General features: G+C 58.4%; 1 protein-coding gene and 1 non-coding gene across 2 annotated transcripts in view; one reads left to right on the forward strand and one right to left on the reverse strand.

The window, feature by feature from the left end:
• FIBCD1 (fibrinogen C domain containing 1) overlaps nucleotides 1–17,505 on the reverse strand; it is a 30,608-nt gene that overhangs the window by 1,277 nt on the left and 11,826 nt on the right. The window contains exons 3-5 of the mRNA XM_055539213.1: nucleotides 14,692–14,851; nucleotides 14,144–14,280; nucleotides 2,911–3,007 (exon numbers count right to left, since the gene is read on the reverse strand). Coding sequence (XP_055395188.1) covers nucleotides 2,911–3,007; nucleotides 14,144–14,280; nucleotides 14,692–14,851 — 394 coding nt within the window. The remainder of the gene's footprint in view (nucleotides 1–2,910; nucleotides 3,008–14,143; nucleotides 14,281–14,691; nucleotides 14,852–17,505) is intronic.
• On the forward strand, nucleotides 7,014–7,086 carry TRNAG-CCC (transfer RNA glycine (anticodon CCC)). Its single transcript has one exon. It is a non-coding gene; the product is annotated as a tRNA-Gly (tRNA).

Here is a 17,505-nt window from a genome sequence, read left to right on the forward strand (position 1 = left end):
GGTTAGGGGTGATGGTGCCTTTATCTTCTCTGACACTCTGGGCTCCGGCCAGATGGGATCTGGTCCTCACATGCACTCCCTGGCCTGACAGCCTTTGCACATGCTGTTCCCTCTGCCTGAGACACTTTTCCCAACTCTCGTCACCCGCTTTGATGTTCTTTAGTCGCTCAGTTGTGTCCAACTCTTGGCGACCCCATGGACTGTAGCCCACTAGGCTGCTCTGTCTATGGGGTTTCCCAGGCAAGAATACTGGGGTGGGTTGCCATTTCCTTCTGCAGGAGATCTTCCTGACCCAAGGACAGAATCCACATCTCCTGCATTGGCAGGTGGATTCTTTACCGCTGAGCCACCAAGGAAGCCCCGTCACCTGGTTACTTTCTGTTCATTTTCAGATCTCACTTCCTCAGGAAGACTGCTTGACTTCCTGTCGAGGTGGAGGACGTCTGCCAACCCAGGTGCCCCCTGTTGGTGTTTGTCATTCTGGTCCCAGCTGCCTATTTCCATGTCGGGCTCCCCCCTCCACCAGTGTGGAAGCTCCATGCGATCAACATGACTGTCCCGCTCACTGTGGAACCCCAGCATCTGAGGCGGGCCAGCTCACAATAGGTGCTCAATAAATGCTGGCCTAGTGGACGAGAGGCAGAAGACCATGCCTGGCTCTGGACACCCCTCAGCATACCCTGTCCTACTTCCTCCCCCACCTCCACTGTCCCTCCTCTCTTGCGCTCTCCTGTGCCCACCCTAGGGTCTCATGCCAGGCCCTCCCCTTCCCCTTCCACCCTGCTCCCGCCACTCACACTCAAGGTGCTTCCCTGCCAGTTTGATTACCTCTTGATTAAGAGGGCTTTTAATTAAACGCCTTACAAGTTATTGGCACCAAGTGACATTTCATCAGCCTGTCCCTCCTGCCTTCCTTTCCTGCGTGGGTCAGTGTGTGCATGCCCCCAGGGCGGGAGGGCTGTGTGGGCTCCTCCCCAATCAGCCCAGAGGGAAGACTCCGGTCCAGGTCCAGGGCAGAGAAAAAGGAACCATGACGAGAGCAAAAGACATCCAGACAGCCAGAACCTCCCTGCATCCACTGAGGACCCGGCTGCCAGAGCCCAGGGGCCTCGTCTCCCTGGGCTAGAGCCTCATAGCAAGCTGCTGGCCCTCTCTGGGCCCCAGGTTGCACGCCCGTGGAGTGAGGGCCAGAGGGCCTCCCAAGCTGCAAAGGGCAGACCATAGGCACCGCCGACAGAAGCCCCCACCCCCCAGACAGCACTTACAAATGCCAGGCGCTGCTATGAGCGCTTCACGTGGATTAATGAAGCCGGGGGGATTCGAGTGAGTCCGATTTAATTAAAGGGTCCCTGTACAGCTCTTGGAACAGCGCCTGGCCCACTGCACACATGATCCAGGTGTTTGCCACTGCTGTCGTGATCCAGTAGATGGCTGCTAGTATTATCCATGTTTCATAGGTGAGAATGAGGCGCCAAGAGTTGAAGTCACTGACTGGCCCAGGTCACACAGCTGCTAAGTGGCAGAGCTTAACCCAGGCAGGCTCGCCCAGACTCCATGAACTCATTTAGTTCTTGCCCAGGACAGATGATCTGATCCAGGTATAGGGCAAGAGGGAGCCCAGCCCCGTGGGGATGCTGGAAGATTCCTTTCCCCACCGCCGAGTGGGCCCCATGGACCCCCATTTGGACAGCACTCTGCCTGGATAAGCAGAGTTCCACTCCTTAATGGGCCAGCCCAGTGCCTACGGGGGGCCCCGGGGCAGGTGTCCTGAAGGAGGGGCTGGGGTCTCCCTCCTCTCTACCCTTCCTCCCCTCAAGGCCCCCTTCCCCCTGCCTCCACCTCCCTCATCTTTACTCTCTGGGTTTCTCCAGTCCTTGTTGATCCACCAAGATGCTCACAACCCCCCACTTCCCTGGGCCCCTTGGGTGATTGGAGTTCCATCCCCACCATCCATCAGAGTTCAGATCACAGAGCGTGAGGAGGAAGATGCAGAAACATACTTAGACCCCCATCGTCACCCCAGTGAACTCCCAGGTGGATTAAAGAGCTGAACCTACCATCGAAAACTGAAAAGGTATTTTAAAAATAGACATTTTTATGACACTGAGAGAGAAAAACAGGGCCTAAAACTCAGAAGATATGAAGGAAAAGACTAGCACAATCAACTACATAAAAAAAAAAAAAGTTAAAACTCCTAGGAAATAAGCAATAATGTTACCAAAAATAGAGAGGCTGAAGGACAAATGACTGGGAGTAACTATGTATCAGGGGTATCTGACAAAGAATCAATAACCTTAATATATAAAGAGCTCTCATAACTCAATAGGAAAAGAGAAAACACTGGATGAAAAGGTGGCAGGGGAATGTGGAAAAGCAGAGGCAGGGCACATCACAGGGCAGCTGAGGACTGGGCTCCCGCCGACATTCTCATCGGGGCTCCCTGCCTGCCAGGAGCTGGCCAAGGCTCCACTTAGATGCTTTTCCTGCACTCAGTGGCTGCTGACAGATTTCAGTTAAGATGCCAGGAGTGGCAGGGGCACCAGTGCTGCTCTGGGCGGGGGTGGGTGCTGACCCTCAAGGGGAGCGTGAGGGTTGTCCCGGTCTTCCAGCACCTGCATCGGCCACAGAGGCCTGAGTCGGGACAGAAACCAGGTCCCAGGGTGCCCCCAGCGGGACAAGCACACATCCTCGGGGGACCCACCCACGGTGAGCACACCGCCCTGGGCTTCCTGCTCCTACAACACATTCCACTGGACGTTCAGGTCCCTTTTCCATGCAGAGCCTGGGAGCTGACCTGGGTGTGAGGAGGTCACGGAGACCTGGCTGGCATCCATGTGAGGAGGGGACTCATGCCTGACAGCATGCATTGCACAGGGAGAGGGTGGGCCAGGCGTCAGGCAGGGGTCTCACCTAGCCAGTGCTCCCCCGTGAGCTTGCCGAAGCCATCACGGTACGCCTCCCAGCCTCGGAAGAAGTTCACGGAGCCGTCCTCCCGTCGCTGAAACACCTGAGAGCGGATGAGAATGGAGAGCTGGTCCCAGCCTTCCCAGGACCTCACATGCGTCCCCTGGCCCCCCACTGCACCTCACCTGCCTGCTTGGGGAGCACAGGGGCTGAGCCTCAAGTCTCTCAACAGCTCTCGCTGGGACCTGGACCTGGGAGGCTCATGGTATTCCAAGGCGGGGGGACTGACCAAATGCCCCCAGGCCCTGAAACGCCCCCTCAAGGAGGAACTGGGGTGGACTGGGGTGCAGTGGAGAAAGCCAGACTTCTAGACCCACTCTGCTGCCTTGCTGTGTGACCCTGGACTGGTCCCATCCCTGCGGGGACCTCAGTTTCCCCACTGGTCAAATAATAAGCGGGTGAACAAGGGTCTCTGTACTTTTTCCTGGGTCAAAACAAAACTGAACAAAAGCCCATTCTTGAGTTTTTAAAGCCCAATAACACACACACACACACACACAGGGTGTCCCTGGTGGCTCAGATGACAAAGCATCTGCTTGCAATGCAGGAGACCTGGGTCCGATCCCTGGGTCGGGAAGATTCCCCAGAGGAGGGCACAGCAGCCCACTCCAGTATTCTTGCCGGGAGAATCCCATGGACAGAGGAGCCTGATGGGCTACAGTCTATGGGGTTGCAGAGTCAGACACAACTGAGCGACTGACACTTCACATAACACACACACAGAGACACACACCCGGGCTTGGCTGGGTCTCTCAATATGCCCCTGCTACATTCATGTACATCTCCCCCAACTCTATTAAAAAGCCCCTGGTAGGGGATCGGCAGGGGGCCCTGGGAAAGCTGAGACCCGGCCACCTCTCAGGGGAGCACCAGAAGTCCGCAGCCAGCCTCCGGGCCGCTTCTGTTCTTCATTTTAATAACATTCTTGATTTGGGAGTCCGGAATCCCATCGGTTAAATTGCTTTGAAATAAGTAGCACGCTGGTCCAGGCCAGAGCTGCCTTGAGTATTTACAGGATCCGCTGACAATCCTGTTCCCCCGCTCGCCGCCCCCCACCCCCCCTCCGCCCCCAAGCCTTTCTGTCTAACAAGCCTTTTTCTTGCTCATTTGCAGAGGCAGCACTCGCCCCCACCGCCTCCATCTGCGCCCGCGTCTGAGGTGTTAGAGGTTTGGCCGCGGCACAGAGCCGCCCGATCCATTACTAAGCAGCCGGGCTTCAGCCGCCTGGAACCGCCCTGTGCGGCGTCTGCCCGCAACTGTGGGTCTGTCCGCAGGGTACCGTCCATCACCGCGGCTGCTTGGGCAGCTCTGACGTCAGGTGGCGGGAGGGGAGGGAGGCGGCCACACCTTTTTCCTTTGCTTCGCTACCTTCAACCCGGCCTGGCCCTGACACGTGAAAGCCCTCAGAAGGGACGAGAGCAGAAGGAAATTCGATCAGGCTCGGAGATCAGAGAGCCGGTGGAGAGCGGGTATTGATGGCTGCGGATTGGGACCCTGAGCACGCGCCCTTTGAAAGGCCTAATCCTGGCAGAAGCTCAGACACTCCCCCGAGAAGACCTGGACAGCAGAGCCTGTTTCTACAAGAAGAGCCGGGCTGGGGGTGGGGTGGGGGGAGGGCTGCAGGGGCCTAGGAGAGGGGCGGGGGCGGGGAGGACAGTGGTTCCCAATCTGGGCTTCTGCCACTTAGAGTGCCAGCCAGTGACGCTGCCTCGCTGAGCCTGTTTCCTCATCTGTAAAATGGGGATCTCAGCATCAAACCCCCCTGACCACTGGCTGTAGATAGCTCAGATTGTAAAAAACAACAACAACAACAACAACAACAAAAACTGCCTGCAATGCAGGAGACCTGGGTTCAGTCCCTGGATGGGGAAGATGCCCTGGAGAAGGGAATGGCAACCACTCCAGTGTTCTTGCCTGGAGAATTCCATGGCAAGACCAAGGGGTTGCAAGGAGTCGCACAGGACTGAGGAAGTAACACTTTCACCCACAGATAGTCCGCTCAGGGCCTGGCACATGGGCGGTGGTCAGCCCATACCAGCCAAGGAGACCCACAGCCCCAGGACACGGGCCACCAGGGCCTCCCCTCCTCCCTTCTCTCCCGGCCCCCGCCCCAGGCCATATTCCTCCCAGACTTGGGCGTGTCTCCTCCAGAACTGTCCCAGGGGCCTGCCCCAAGTCTATTCCCCCAAATGTCCCACTGAGCACATCTGTATCAGGCACCAGCTGGGAAATCCAAGTCAGGGCCCTTGGGGGCAGGGAAACACAGAGTGAGGCCTGGTTGAGGGGATTCCCGCCCAGGCAGGAAGCAGGGCAGATCAGAGGAATAGTGGATGGCCAGAGGGGCTGGCTTCTGGGAGGAGATCCAGGGTGACCCTGGAGCAAGGGCCCATCCTGGCCCCCGCATGTCCCAATGCGTGGCCCAGGAACATCATTCCTGCCCCCGGGGCCACACTTGCCTCACCCACCCTCAGCTCACCTCCCAGACCTCAGCGAGGAATAAACCCCAGAGTAGTTGGTATCATTACTGCCATCGCTGTTGTTTTCCCTGTTCCCGCTATTATGAAGTGGAAAGTGGGGGTGTCACGCTTGCAGGCACAGGCAGGACATGAACCCTAGCCGCTGGGACAGACAGACCAGCTTGGGTTGAGAGCTGACCACAGCCGACGCTCAGGCTAAGTTCTCCTTGTCCGGTGCACACACTTCCTTACCCCTACCCCAGGAGCCCGGTTCTGGGTCCCCTGACCCGCCCCACTTTCCATTCCAGGAGATAGAAGCTTGGACACTGGCCAGAAGTCAGGCAGCTATGGGTGGACAGTCTGACTCACCCCTCACTCCGTAGCCTGAGGCCGTGCTGGGCACCCGGAAGTCCGCGTCTCACCACCCACATCCACATGCTCACTTGCTACCCACCAGGGGCGTCCCAAACCTGCCCCTTTGTCTCCTTGCCAGGCCTCTCAGGCCAAGAGCTGATCTCTCAGCATCCCCCCATCTTCAGCCCCCCTTTCCCGCTCCCTTTCCAGGCTGGGTGCCGGTGGCAGGCAGGGCCCCGGCTGGGGCTCTGTCTGGGAATGATCAGAGGTGGTGAGCACACGTTCCAGACCATGGGGCCTCCCGGCTGCTCTCCTCCACCTGGGAAGCACCTGCCGTCACTGAGAGCAGCAGATGTCTTGACAGTCCGCCGAAGCTCAGAGGTCAGAGCATCGTTTGCCAACACGGGCGCTCTTCCGAGTGGTAACAAACCATGACCGACCCCTTCCAGGGCCGAGACACAGCTGTGCCGCAGTTCCAAAGAAGTGGCTTTTAGATTCTTGGACCGTGACCCAGGGAAATGTAGTTGACATCCTGACACACATACTCACAGCTCTTTGTATCTGAAACAAAAGCTTCCCGAAACGATACTTGTCCTTCAGATGGATGGGTGTTAATATTTTCCACCCTGTTCTTCTGTTCTATTCCACTCCATTTCATTAAAAAAAAAAAAAAAAACCCATGTTGCTCACAACCCATTAAATTGATTTCTCCACCAGCCAATGGATCACGACCCGCAGTTTGAAGTTGTCGGCCTTTGCCATGGGCTGTCTTGATCCCATAGCTCCAACTCTGGGTGACCGAGCATGCCGGGCAATGGCTGGGATCTCAGACTCGAAAGCCCTGGTCTTGCCCTTGAGCTGACCACAGCATGCCATGTGTTCCAGGTGGGCACAGGCCACAGGTCATCCGCAGGTCCTCCCAGGCTCCCAGGAGTGTTTTCTCTAACTCGGGGTTCAGGGTGAACTGCAGTTGTGGCTTCAGATTTTTGGAAACCAGCTGGGCTCTGGGGACCCTGGAGGGCCAGATGTCACCCACCAGAAGGCCTTCAATTACAGAGCAAGGATCAGCCAGACAAGAAGATACAAAGAAGAAAACAAGGGACTTCCCTGGTGGTCTAGTGGTTAAGACTCCACGCTTTCACTGCCAAAGGCCTGGGTTCAATACCTGGTCAGGGATCTAAGATTCCCACAGGCTGCTCAGTGTAGCAGGGGAAAAAAAAAAAAAGACCTCTTGGAACTTCCCTGATGGTCCAGTGGCTAAGACTCGGCATTCCCAATGCAGTGGGCCCGGGTTCGATTCCTGGTCAGGGAACTAAATCCCCCATGCTACAACTAAAAGGTCCCACATGCTTCAAGTAAGACCTGGTACAGCTAAATGAAAAAAAGGGGAGAGGCAGGTAAAGGATTGAGGCGTCCACCTCCCCCTCCTCTGTCCCAGCCACAGAACAGGAGTCCCCATTTAGGCACAAAAGGTGGGGGAAAGGTGGGGAAACAAACGATTAATTTTAGGGCTAAAATATCCACTGGCCCAACTCTTGGGGCCTCTCCCTCAGGTTCTGGCTGCAAAGTGATTGATGGAGAAATGCTTCTGCGGCCTCTTGGGCAGATGCCACGAGTGGGAAGACAGACGGGCGCGTTTTTCTGGTACGGATTCTCAGAAGCCAGCCGCCTGCCGCCCGGCATCTTCCAAGTGCCGCTCAGGGAGGCTCTGCCAAGGGAGCGCTGGGCCCACATGGTCCTGCAGATGGTGCCCGGAGGTTTCAAAGGAAGGAGCCGCTGCATTTGGGCGGCAGGAGGGGGTGGGGGGAGGAGTAGAGCGGCCGACTGTCCCCTGTTTGTCAGACAGGCTCCTGGGGCCTGTCTGGCGCTCCGCAGGTTCAGTGTCCTCTGGGCCTCTTCCTCCGATAGGCCCCGGCTGATCTCGTTAGCCACGCCGCCCAGAGTGCGGAGACCTGAGAGTCAGGGTCTGGCTCTTTGGTCACCCCAGTGCCTTCAAGGATGATCTCAGTCCTCCCCACCACAGCCCAGGAGGGAGGGGTTCATGCTCCCATTTGACAGATGAGAAGACTGAGGTTTGGAGAGGTGGGGCCACCTCTGCGGAGTAGGAGTGCCTCAGGGCAGGGGCCCACTGAAACCTGAAGTAGGGAGACTGACAGTACCCAAAGCTGAGGCGGCCCAGGGGTGCCCCATGGCTAAGGGGGTGGACGTTGCCCCCCAGGCCTGTGAGCCCCCCATCCCTCCTTCATCATAGCTGACCTGAGCGGGTCCCAGGAAACGCACTGGGCTGGCACCCAGGAGATTCAAGTTCTAGCCAGGCTCCAGCCGAGGGCCATGCGACCATCTGAGTCTTGGTTTCTCTCTTCCACAAAATGATAGGGTTGCTGCTGCAGACCTCGTGTGGTGTGCCTGGACTGGTGGGGGGACTCAGACTCTCAGAGAGCTCACAGCCCCAGAAGAGATGGATGCACAAGCCGGCAGCCTCAGGGCAGAGCAGCTCCCAATGTGAGGTGTTCTTCTCATCTTCGTGCCTCAGTTTTCTCATCTGTAAAACGGGAATTGTAACAGCTCCAACCCAGCAGTATACGGGTGACATGGTTAAATGGGCTGGTTGATAAGAGTCCATAAGGGTCACACTTGTTACATTTGTCCGGAGCTCAGAGGAGGATGAGCCACCTCCTGGGATGGTTGGGAGGGTGGGGTCCTAGAGGGCTTCTCGGAGGAGGAGACGTTTGGGTGAACTGCAGATTGAGCAGGGTCTTGGCAGGTGGTCGGAGGAGCTGAGGCACAAGAGACAGGCATAGGGTGGGTCCAAACACTATGAGGTGGTGGTGGTGGGGGTGGTTCTCTGCTGCCATTGAAGGGTCCCCAGGAGGCAGCATCTGAGATTTTTCCTCGACTCTGATGAAGTTGCTGCGGAAACCAATTACAGGCAGAACTGTGTTGGTTGTGCTCCACCAGCCTTCCCAGGCCTCCTGAGCAGGCGGTTCCGGGAGGAGGGGTGGCAGGCTATGGCAGAGGCGGATTCTTGTCTCTAAAGAACAAAGAACTTAGACGTGGAACAAATGCAGCCCTTCAAAGCCGGCCCCTGGGGACGCTCTGCCGGCTTTCCCAGGAGGCAGTTGCTCCTCCAGTCCTTTCTGGACACCTCTGGGCAGCAGCTCCCAGAGCCTAGGCTTGCTAGCAAGAGCACAATTGCTGGAATAAGCCTGAACTGAGTTCAAATCCTGGCTGTGCCTCTCATGGGTTGTGTGACCTCAGACAAGTCACAGGACCCTTTCTGAGCCTTAGTTCCCCTCTCTGTAAAAAAAAAAAAAAGGTTCCAACAGGGACTTCCCTGGGGGTCCAGTGGCTAAGACTCCGAGCTCCCCACACAGGGGGCCTGGGTTTGATCCCTGGTTAGGGAACTAGATTCCTCACGGCACGACTCAAGATCCCGCAGGCCACAACTAAGACCTGGGCAGACAAATAAATAAATATATATATTTTCAAAGGCCCCATCAGCAACCCCTTTGTCAGCCCTGCAGGGTCACAGTGAAGATGCCATGCAGGAAAAGGTAGGTGTGAGCCCAGCGGGGTCGGGGAGAGGCACGGTATGTCTAACCCCCCTCTCCTTCAGAACCAGCCACCGAAACCCAGAAGGAAGTGGGCCCACTCCTTGTCTGTGACTGCAAATGGTACCCCTGGGCCTGGCGCCCCGCCATGTTTCCCAGGCTTGGCAGGCGGTGGCTGTCGGCTCCAGGCAAACAGCGCTCAGAGCTGCCATTTATCAGATGCTGAGGCGCCGGGCTGAGCTCCACGTGTACCCCCACACCTCGTCTACGTTCAAAGTTTGAAAAATCCTAATCGCTCCCAGCGGATCACTCACGGACCAGAGGGGTGCCATCAGCAGTGAACGTGGTCATTACTAGCGTGCGCTTGGAGGACTCCCCCGGAACACTGGGGAGCCGGGTGACAGCCACTGACGTCGCGGCAGGTCTCCTCCTGCCTCCGCAGCCCCTGGGACACAGGGAGGAGACCACACCCTGCTGGACCCCCAAGTCCTGCTAGGCGGCGCCCCTAGCGTGTCCCACAGCAACACCCCCCCATCACCTGCATCCTGGCATCCTGGCTGAGGCTGGGAGCTTTCATCTCTCCTGAGCCTCATCCCCTGCTGGGCTGGGTCTGTTCAGGGGTTCAGCTCCTTTGATGTCTTCCCAGTAAGAGAAGGATTTTCCTCAGCCTGGGGAGCACAGGTAGGGAGGGAATGGACACAGTGGGAGGGGAGGTTTGCTCCCGCAGTGGAGCCAATTAGAGGCCCGTCTGAGCCAGCTGACCCTGCACGGCAGTAAAAATGCCTGGCAGAGAACGCAGGCTCGGGCACTCGGCTGGTGGGGCCGGGGGAAAGCTGGCGGCACTGTGGATCTGAGCGGGGGGCACAGAGCAGAGTCAGTCCTGTTGCAGGTCCCCGCGGTAGGAGACGCTGAACTGGACCTGATTTCTGTGACCTCGACTGGTGATTATGCAAAGATGAGGGCTTGGCAATCAGGCCGGCTGACAGCTCTGCTGAAGCAACCCTGGTGGGGACAAGGCTGTGTCCCCGGGGCCGAAGGGCAGGACGGTGGGGGATCTAGCCTGCAGACGCCAACTGGACCCTCCCTCCAACCACAAAACCCAAACCGGGCCCTGGGCCCGGTCACCCTGTTCCCCAGGCCCTGAAAGGTGGCCACGTAAAACACAAGGGCCACCCCACTGGCCAGATGAGGAAGGGGACGCCCCCAGAGGGAATGTGACCTTTCCAGTCTCTCAGGGCCCCCGGGGATGAGCTGGAAATGGCTGCTTCATCCCACGCATCACCCTTCCAAATGAGGAAATTTGGCTTCTGTTTTTAACACATCTTCCTCCTCTTTAAAAACACCGCTTGGGATTCCCCCAGTGGTACAGGGGTGACGACTCTGCCTTCCAATGTAGGGGGCGTGGGTTTGATCCCTGGTCAGGGAACTAAGATCCCAGGTGCTGTGGGGTGCTGCCAAAAAGGTAAAAAATAATGAAAGACACTTTGACTATAAGATCCTACAGGGTAGAGCCAGTTCTTCTGTTCTCAGGGAATCCCTAAGGCTCAGCAAGGACCCTTGGCGCCCCTCCCTCTTCCTCTGCCCCTGCCCCACAAGTGACCAGCCTGTGGGGGATTCTGACGGCCCCCCCACCATGAAGAGCACTACTTTATTCCCATTTAACAGATGAGAAAAGTGAGGTTCCAAGAGGGGAAGTTATGCTGCCAGAAGATGCCAACGGTTACCCATCCGGCAAGTATTTAGGAGCACAGATGGTGTGGAAGCACCGTGTGGACGCCTGAGCTACGGGGGCCACCAGGTGACCAGCTGCCGCCCTGCAGAGCTCTAGCCTGGTGGGGACCCAGACGGACAACCTGTGACAGGTGCAGAAAGGGAGCATGAGCGGGGGACCCGGGAGGACTCTCAAATGACCCAGGGACCAAGCTGGGCCCCTTGCCCAGGGTCACAGGTGAGCAGGGGGCAGACTGTTCATCCTGCCTTCCTCCTCCTTTTGCGGGGCGGGTATGGGTGGGGAGCACAGGGCAGGGTCAGCAGTGGCCTGGCTGATCAGCTTGACCCCATGTGGCCTGGGTCACCGTGGTCAATGATGAGTGTGGAGAGGGGCTGGGGCTCCACCAGGGCCAGTGGCCACATCAGCAGAGAGGCCACCTTGAGGCCTGTGTCCCCCTGTCCCTCGACCTCATTCCCACATGGCAACTCCCACGCCCTTTGCAAGGGTTCAAGGTCCCTGCAACCCCAGCTCCTGAGCTGCTTGCACACTCTCCACCTTGGTCCCACATCTCTGGGTCACTCCCTCCCAAGAGCCCACCGTGCCCCCAGGGAGAAAGCCAGACTCCTATAGCATCTGCAAAACCATGCTAACCAGGCCCTGCCTGCTTCCCAACCCATGCCCGGCCCCGAGGGCTACGCCAGCAGAACAGAGCCACCATGGTCCCAGAACAAGCCCTGCCCCACTCCGTGCCACCCCCGCACGTGTTCCCTTTGCCTAGACATTGTTCTCACCTCATCTCCCTGTGCCCCAACCTCCCAGTCCAGGAGCCTCTCTGGCCGCCCAGGCAGGGTAAGGGGGCTCTCCTCTGGCGTCTCCCTGGACCCCTAGCCCTGCAGCCTCCATACAGGTTGGCTAACTTGTCTAGCTCCCTGCAAGGCTGGCACCTTGCTGCGGAATCCTCTGGCCCGAGGTTGGCACCCCATAGTTGAGCCGTAAAGTGACAAGTGACACCGTTGACAGTTGGTTCCACGAACTTGCATGAGGCTGGGCTGCTTATTTGCCAGGTGCGTGCATGCTGAGTCACTTCTGTTGTGCCTGACTCTTTGCGACACTGTGGACTGTGGCCAGCCAGGCTCCTCTGTCTGTGGGATTCTTCAGGCAGAAATTCTGGAGTGGGTTGCCATGCCCTCCTCCAGGGGATCTTCCCGACCCAGGGATTGATGAACCTGCATCTCTTATGTCTCCTGCATTGGCAGGCAGATTCTTTACCACTAGCACCACCTGGATGACCTTAAACAAACCTCTTGCCCTCTCTGAGGCTGCCCTGTGGGTCTCCAGGGGTTGGAGGAGGGCTGGAAAAGTGCCAGCAGGGCCACAGTATATAAACGGTAAAGTGCCCCTAGGCAAACAGGGATGTTGTGTGCCAACCTCTTGCAGTTCCGGCTCTCTGAGAAGCAGGTTCTGGTTGGTGTGTCTGGCCCCAGGCACCCTGTCCCCCGTGTTGGCACTCGAGGCCCGGCAGTTTGGACATGGAGCCTAAATGAGGATGGATGGTATTGGGGTCCGGCAAAGCAGCAGCCAGCTCCCTCCCAAACAGCAATTGAGTTTCCGAGAGATTCCTTGTGGCAGGGAGGTGATCCTGACAGACGCCCAGAGGTATCCGGGAAAAGATTGCTTTTGACGGAAGCCCAAATGGATATTAACGTCTGTGGGCCTCGCTAGCCCTTCTCTGCTGAGAATGGCCTTTCTTCCAGGCTGGCTGATCCAGATGTCTGGGTGGGAGGGCTGGGCAGGCCTGTGCACCCTCATCGACTCCCCTCTAATCGCCCCCAAAGCCCAGGCCCGAGGAATTACTCGCCTCCCAACCCCAACCCTGATTGACTTCCCAGGAGATTGGCTTCCACTCCACCCGAGTGGAAGATGCATGGTCCGGGCCGGCATCCTGGTCTTTCATTAAGCCTGTCCTAACCCTTAACTCTGATTTCTGGGCTCTGGCTGGTGTATCAGAGCTGTTCTGCCTGCCGAGGGGGTCCCAGAGGTGGAGGCCATAACTCAGATGCTCCGAGATAGGAAAACAAAAGTGCTTTTAGGCTCAGATGAGAGTCCAGTGCATTTAAACGCTCCTCTCTCCGGAGCTTGTAGGGATATTAGGAGAATGTTTGTCTCGGGGTCCTCGGGGGGCTCTCAGCGGCTCTCACACCAGCTCCTGATGGCAGCTCTGCCCTCCGAGAGCGTCCGCTTGGGCCCTGCCCACCTGCCTCACTCGGGCCTCCCCGTCTCGCCTTCTGCTCCGTTTGGCCAACCCCGCTGCCGTCACCCTCGTATGCCAGCACACACCCCCAGGCATTTTAGTTTTGTGGCTACATTCCCCCTGCCAAGGCAGAGTTGAGGACTTGTGGCGTAGACCGGGGAAGACCTGTGTGTCGACCCTGCTGTAGAAGGGGCTTCTCCGCTGGCCGATCAGGAGACCTCCAGGTCTTCAAACCAGGGCCTCTGCCCCGCCACGCCACCTCCTTCTTCTCTTGGCCCCGGGGAGGTCTCAGGCCACCTGCGGCTCTCACCCTTCCCTTTCCATTGCTCCCAATTCCCATCAGGGCAGGAATCAGGAGGTGCAAGGAGATGGCGACGGCTCCTTGCCAGGAGACCCTGGTGGGGGGCTCTCTGCTCACAGCAACTGTGCTGCCCCTTGTGTCTCCTGCACACGCACCATCTACTGAGTAACTGAAAACCTCTGCCCTCACATCAGCAGCCGTTAGTTTCAGGACCCAACCTCAGCACCCCGCACCCCTCCAGAACCACTGCCCAGGGTGGGGGCGGGGGCTGCGGGCTCAGGGAGTGGAAGGCGGCTCCACTCAGACATGGGGATCTGACACCTGCTCCCAAGTGGCCCCCACATGTCAGCACATGCCCCCCACTTGCCCTGTGGAGGCTTTGGTGAGATTACGGGCAGGTTTGTGATGGCTGGTGAGCCCCTGGGCAGGGCCAGGCAGAGCACCCCGGCTCACGTGCACAGCCTCCTGGGTCACCCCAGCATCTGCCCGGACCATCTGCAGGGCCCAGAGGAGGCGGGGCCTGGCCCAGCCGGCCGCACACTCGGGGAGACTCACTGTCCAGCCGCCTCCATCTGTGCGCATGTCGCAGTAGACCTGGAAGCCGGCGGGGTCGTGTGTGGGGAAGACGGAGTAAACGCCGTCCTCCTGCTGTCCGCTCAGGAGGACGTCCAGACAGTCACGTGGCCGAGAGCCTGAGACAGGGAAGGCCGTCAGGGCACTGGGCCCCGCACCCACGCTCCTCCCCTCTCTCCTGTGTCCCTGGGTCTCTGACTTGTCTGTCCAGCAGTGTCAGGTGGGCTCCAGAGCACTGGCCTTGGGGGCAGACTGTGGCTCTGCCTCTCCCTTGGTGGATGTGGTGAGTGAGCACCCTCTCTGAGCCTCAATTTCCTCATCTGGAAAATGGGTGCAGTGAGCTCCACCTCTTCGGGCAGGGAGAGGGGTCAACAGGAGGGTATAGGTAGGGTGCTCAGGGCTGCCCGGCAGCAGGAAGTCCTCGGCACACAGAAGCAGTGTAGCCTTGTCAGTGGGGCAGGTGGGGGACGTTGTGGGAATGAACCTGGGCACCCAGGTCATGCAAGGAAGGGAGTCCCCACCTCACTCACCGTTGGCGCAGCCGCGGGGCCGTGATCCCCTGGCAGGTGCCCTCTGAAGGTCAGCCTTGACGTGGGGTCGGGCCAGCCCCCGGTCCCTCTGAAGGGCGTCCAGGACATCGCTGACCGAGTTCACCAGGTGAGCCATGTGGCCTTGGCTCTCAGAGAGAAGCTGTGGGGCATAGAGGTGGGTTGAGCTCTGGGTGGGTGGAATTCCGGGTGGGTGGAGCTCCTGGAGGGTGGAGCTCCTGGTGGGTGGGGCACTGGGTGGGTGGGGCTCCTGGTGGGTGGGGCCCCAGGTGGGCGGAGCTCCTGGTGGGTATGGCCCCAGGTGGGTGGAGCTCCTGGTGGGTGGGGCACTGGGCGGGTGGAGCTCCTGGTGAGTGGAGCACTGGGCGGGTGGAGCTCCTGGTGGGTGGAGCTCCAGGTGGGTGGAACTCCTGATGGGTGGATCGCTGGACGGGTGGAGCTCCTGGCAGGTGGGGCCCCAGGTGGGTGGAGCTCCTGGTGGGTGGAGCACTGGGTGGGTGGAGTTCCGGGTGGGTGGGGTGCTGGGTGGGTGGGGCTTCTGGTGGGTGGGGCCCCAGGTGGGTGGAGCTCCTGGTGGATGGAGCCCTGGTTGAGTGGAGTACCCGGCAACAGCTCTGGCGCACGCGCTAGTCCTCAAGGTGGAGGCACTCTCCTGGTGTGAGGCCCTGATTTATTCTGGCCACCGCCCACGGCGGTCTCAGCCGCGGTGCACAAAGGACGGGGGCTCAGGTGGGAGGGGACACCTGTGCCGCTGCTGCCCGCCAGGCCCTGTCCTTCATCCATTTCTGTGCCTTCAGCCCAGCTGAGCTGACTACAGGAGACCCCGCTGTTCAAATCCCAGCTCACCCACTTGCCAGTTACACGGCTGCAGGTGAGTGATTAACCCAGCCTTGAGATGGGGCTAACCTAGCCTCCCTGGCCCAGCTGTCTTGGGGATCAGTCACAGCGTGCGGCCCCCAGCAGGGACTCAGCACTCAGCACCTGGGTGCCTGCCTCAGTATGGGAATTCATGAGGCACCTTCCAGATTACAAAACACCTTCACTCAACATCTCTTCTTATTGCCCAGCAAGGCTACAAAGCAGGGGTGCTGGGTTTGCACTCCACAGGTGGGACCCTGGAGGCCTGCACCACCCCATGAGAACCCGGCTTTGACTTTCCAGGGCTCTCTGATGTCCACCCCTTCACCTGACCCCATAGCATTGCCAGGTGGAAGGGCTTGAGGTGTCATCCCCTTGTTACAGATGGGGAAACTGAGGCCCAGAAGGGGAGGTCCCTGTGGGGGACACACTCAGGCCATGACCCATGGGCTGACTGGCAGGAAAGGAACCCAGGGCTGTGCCATCGTGCAGGGAGCCTAAGGTGGGGGCAGGCCGGGCGGTGATTTGGACCCAGGCTCTGGTGTTGATTCTGAGTTTTGGCTCAGGACCCTCCTCCAATCACTTTCAAATAACCCTGGAAGGGTAACCAAACCCCTTTCACATTACTCTCCTCCCCACGAACCACCGCGGTGGGCCCTGTTTTCTGGGGAGGGGGGAAGGTTCACGACAGCACGTGTTCAGTCTTCTTTCTCGATTTGTACCATCCCCACTGTGATCGCGGTCCAGAGGTTTGGGGCTCAGTTAGTGCAGCTCTGTTCCACCTGGGGTCTGTCGGTTGTGCCTGCTGCCTGAGGGGTCTGTGGTCTGTCACCTCCCCACCCCAGGGCTCCAGGGGGAGGGAGGCAGGGTCACGGGCAGACTGCAGCCAGCCAGCGAGCATGCAGCTTGCTGGGTCTTTACACACTGAGTCTGTCACTGGCCAGATAATAGCTCGTTCGAGGAAGGGAAATAGAAATATACAGTGCCAGCAGTTCACAAAATATGATTCTCGGCTTGTCTGGGAGCAGGGGCCCGACAACGCTTTGTTTCCTTGTCAGTTTCCCCTCTGCTGAGCAGGTGATTCAGTGGGGGCTCAGGCCCGGGGAAGAGGCACCCAGATGGGTGGAGAGAGCATTGAGGCGGGGTGTTAGCTTTCTCCCGGGGTTTTATTGCAGTGTCCTGGAGACAAGCCCCATTGGAGGAGCCCTGCGTTGGGATGCAGGCAGCCCCAGGGAGCAGGGGCATGGGGCGGCCCTGCAGGATGTGAGCAGGAAAGATCACCGAGCCCATCAGTTCAGTCAAATCTGAACTGCCTATTCTTCTGTGACGAGGCAGACACACTCGAGAAACTCAGGCACGGCCAGCTCTTGCTAACGGGCAAGGAAGACCTCAGTTTAAACCAGCAAATGATTAAAGTTGAAAATGTACATAAAAACATGCCCCGAATTAATGGGGAAAGTCAGTCCCTGCTCGCTGAGCCGCACAGCTGCATTCAAGAGGACTTGGCGACTTTCAGAGGCAGTGAAATCGGAGCTGCTGCTTCCAGCACTTCTCAGTTGTTGGAGCTTAAACAAGTCGCTTTGCCACGCTGAGCCTCAGTCTGCCGCTCCGCAGAATGGGATAACGATTCCCTCCACTTCCTGGGCTTCCCCTGTAGCTCAGCAAGTAAAGAATCTCCTGCAGTGCGGGAGACCTGGATTCGATCCCTGGGTTGGGAAGATTCCCTGAAGAAGGGAAAGGCTACCCACTCCAGTATTTTGCCCTGGAGAATTCCATGGACTGTATAGTCCATGGGTTTGAAAGAGTCAGACTTTCACTTTCACTTCACCACCTCCTGGGGCTATTGTACTACAAAGTGCTGATTACACACAGTGTGGACTGAAAAAAAGATTTTCAGTCGTGGCTCCCCATAGGCTGAAACTTCAGTTTACAAAGTTT

This window comes from Bubalus kerabau, chromosome 11, assembly GCF_029407905.1.
Source record: "Bubalus kerabau isolate K-KA32 ecotype Philippines breed swamp buffalo chromosome 11, PCC_UOA_SB_1v2, whole genome shotgun sequence".
NCBI classification, from domain to species: Eukaryota; Metazoa; Chordata; class Mammalia; order Artiodactyla; family Bovidae; genus Bubalus; species Bubalus kerabau.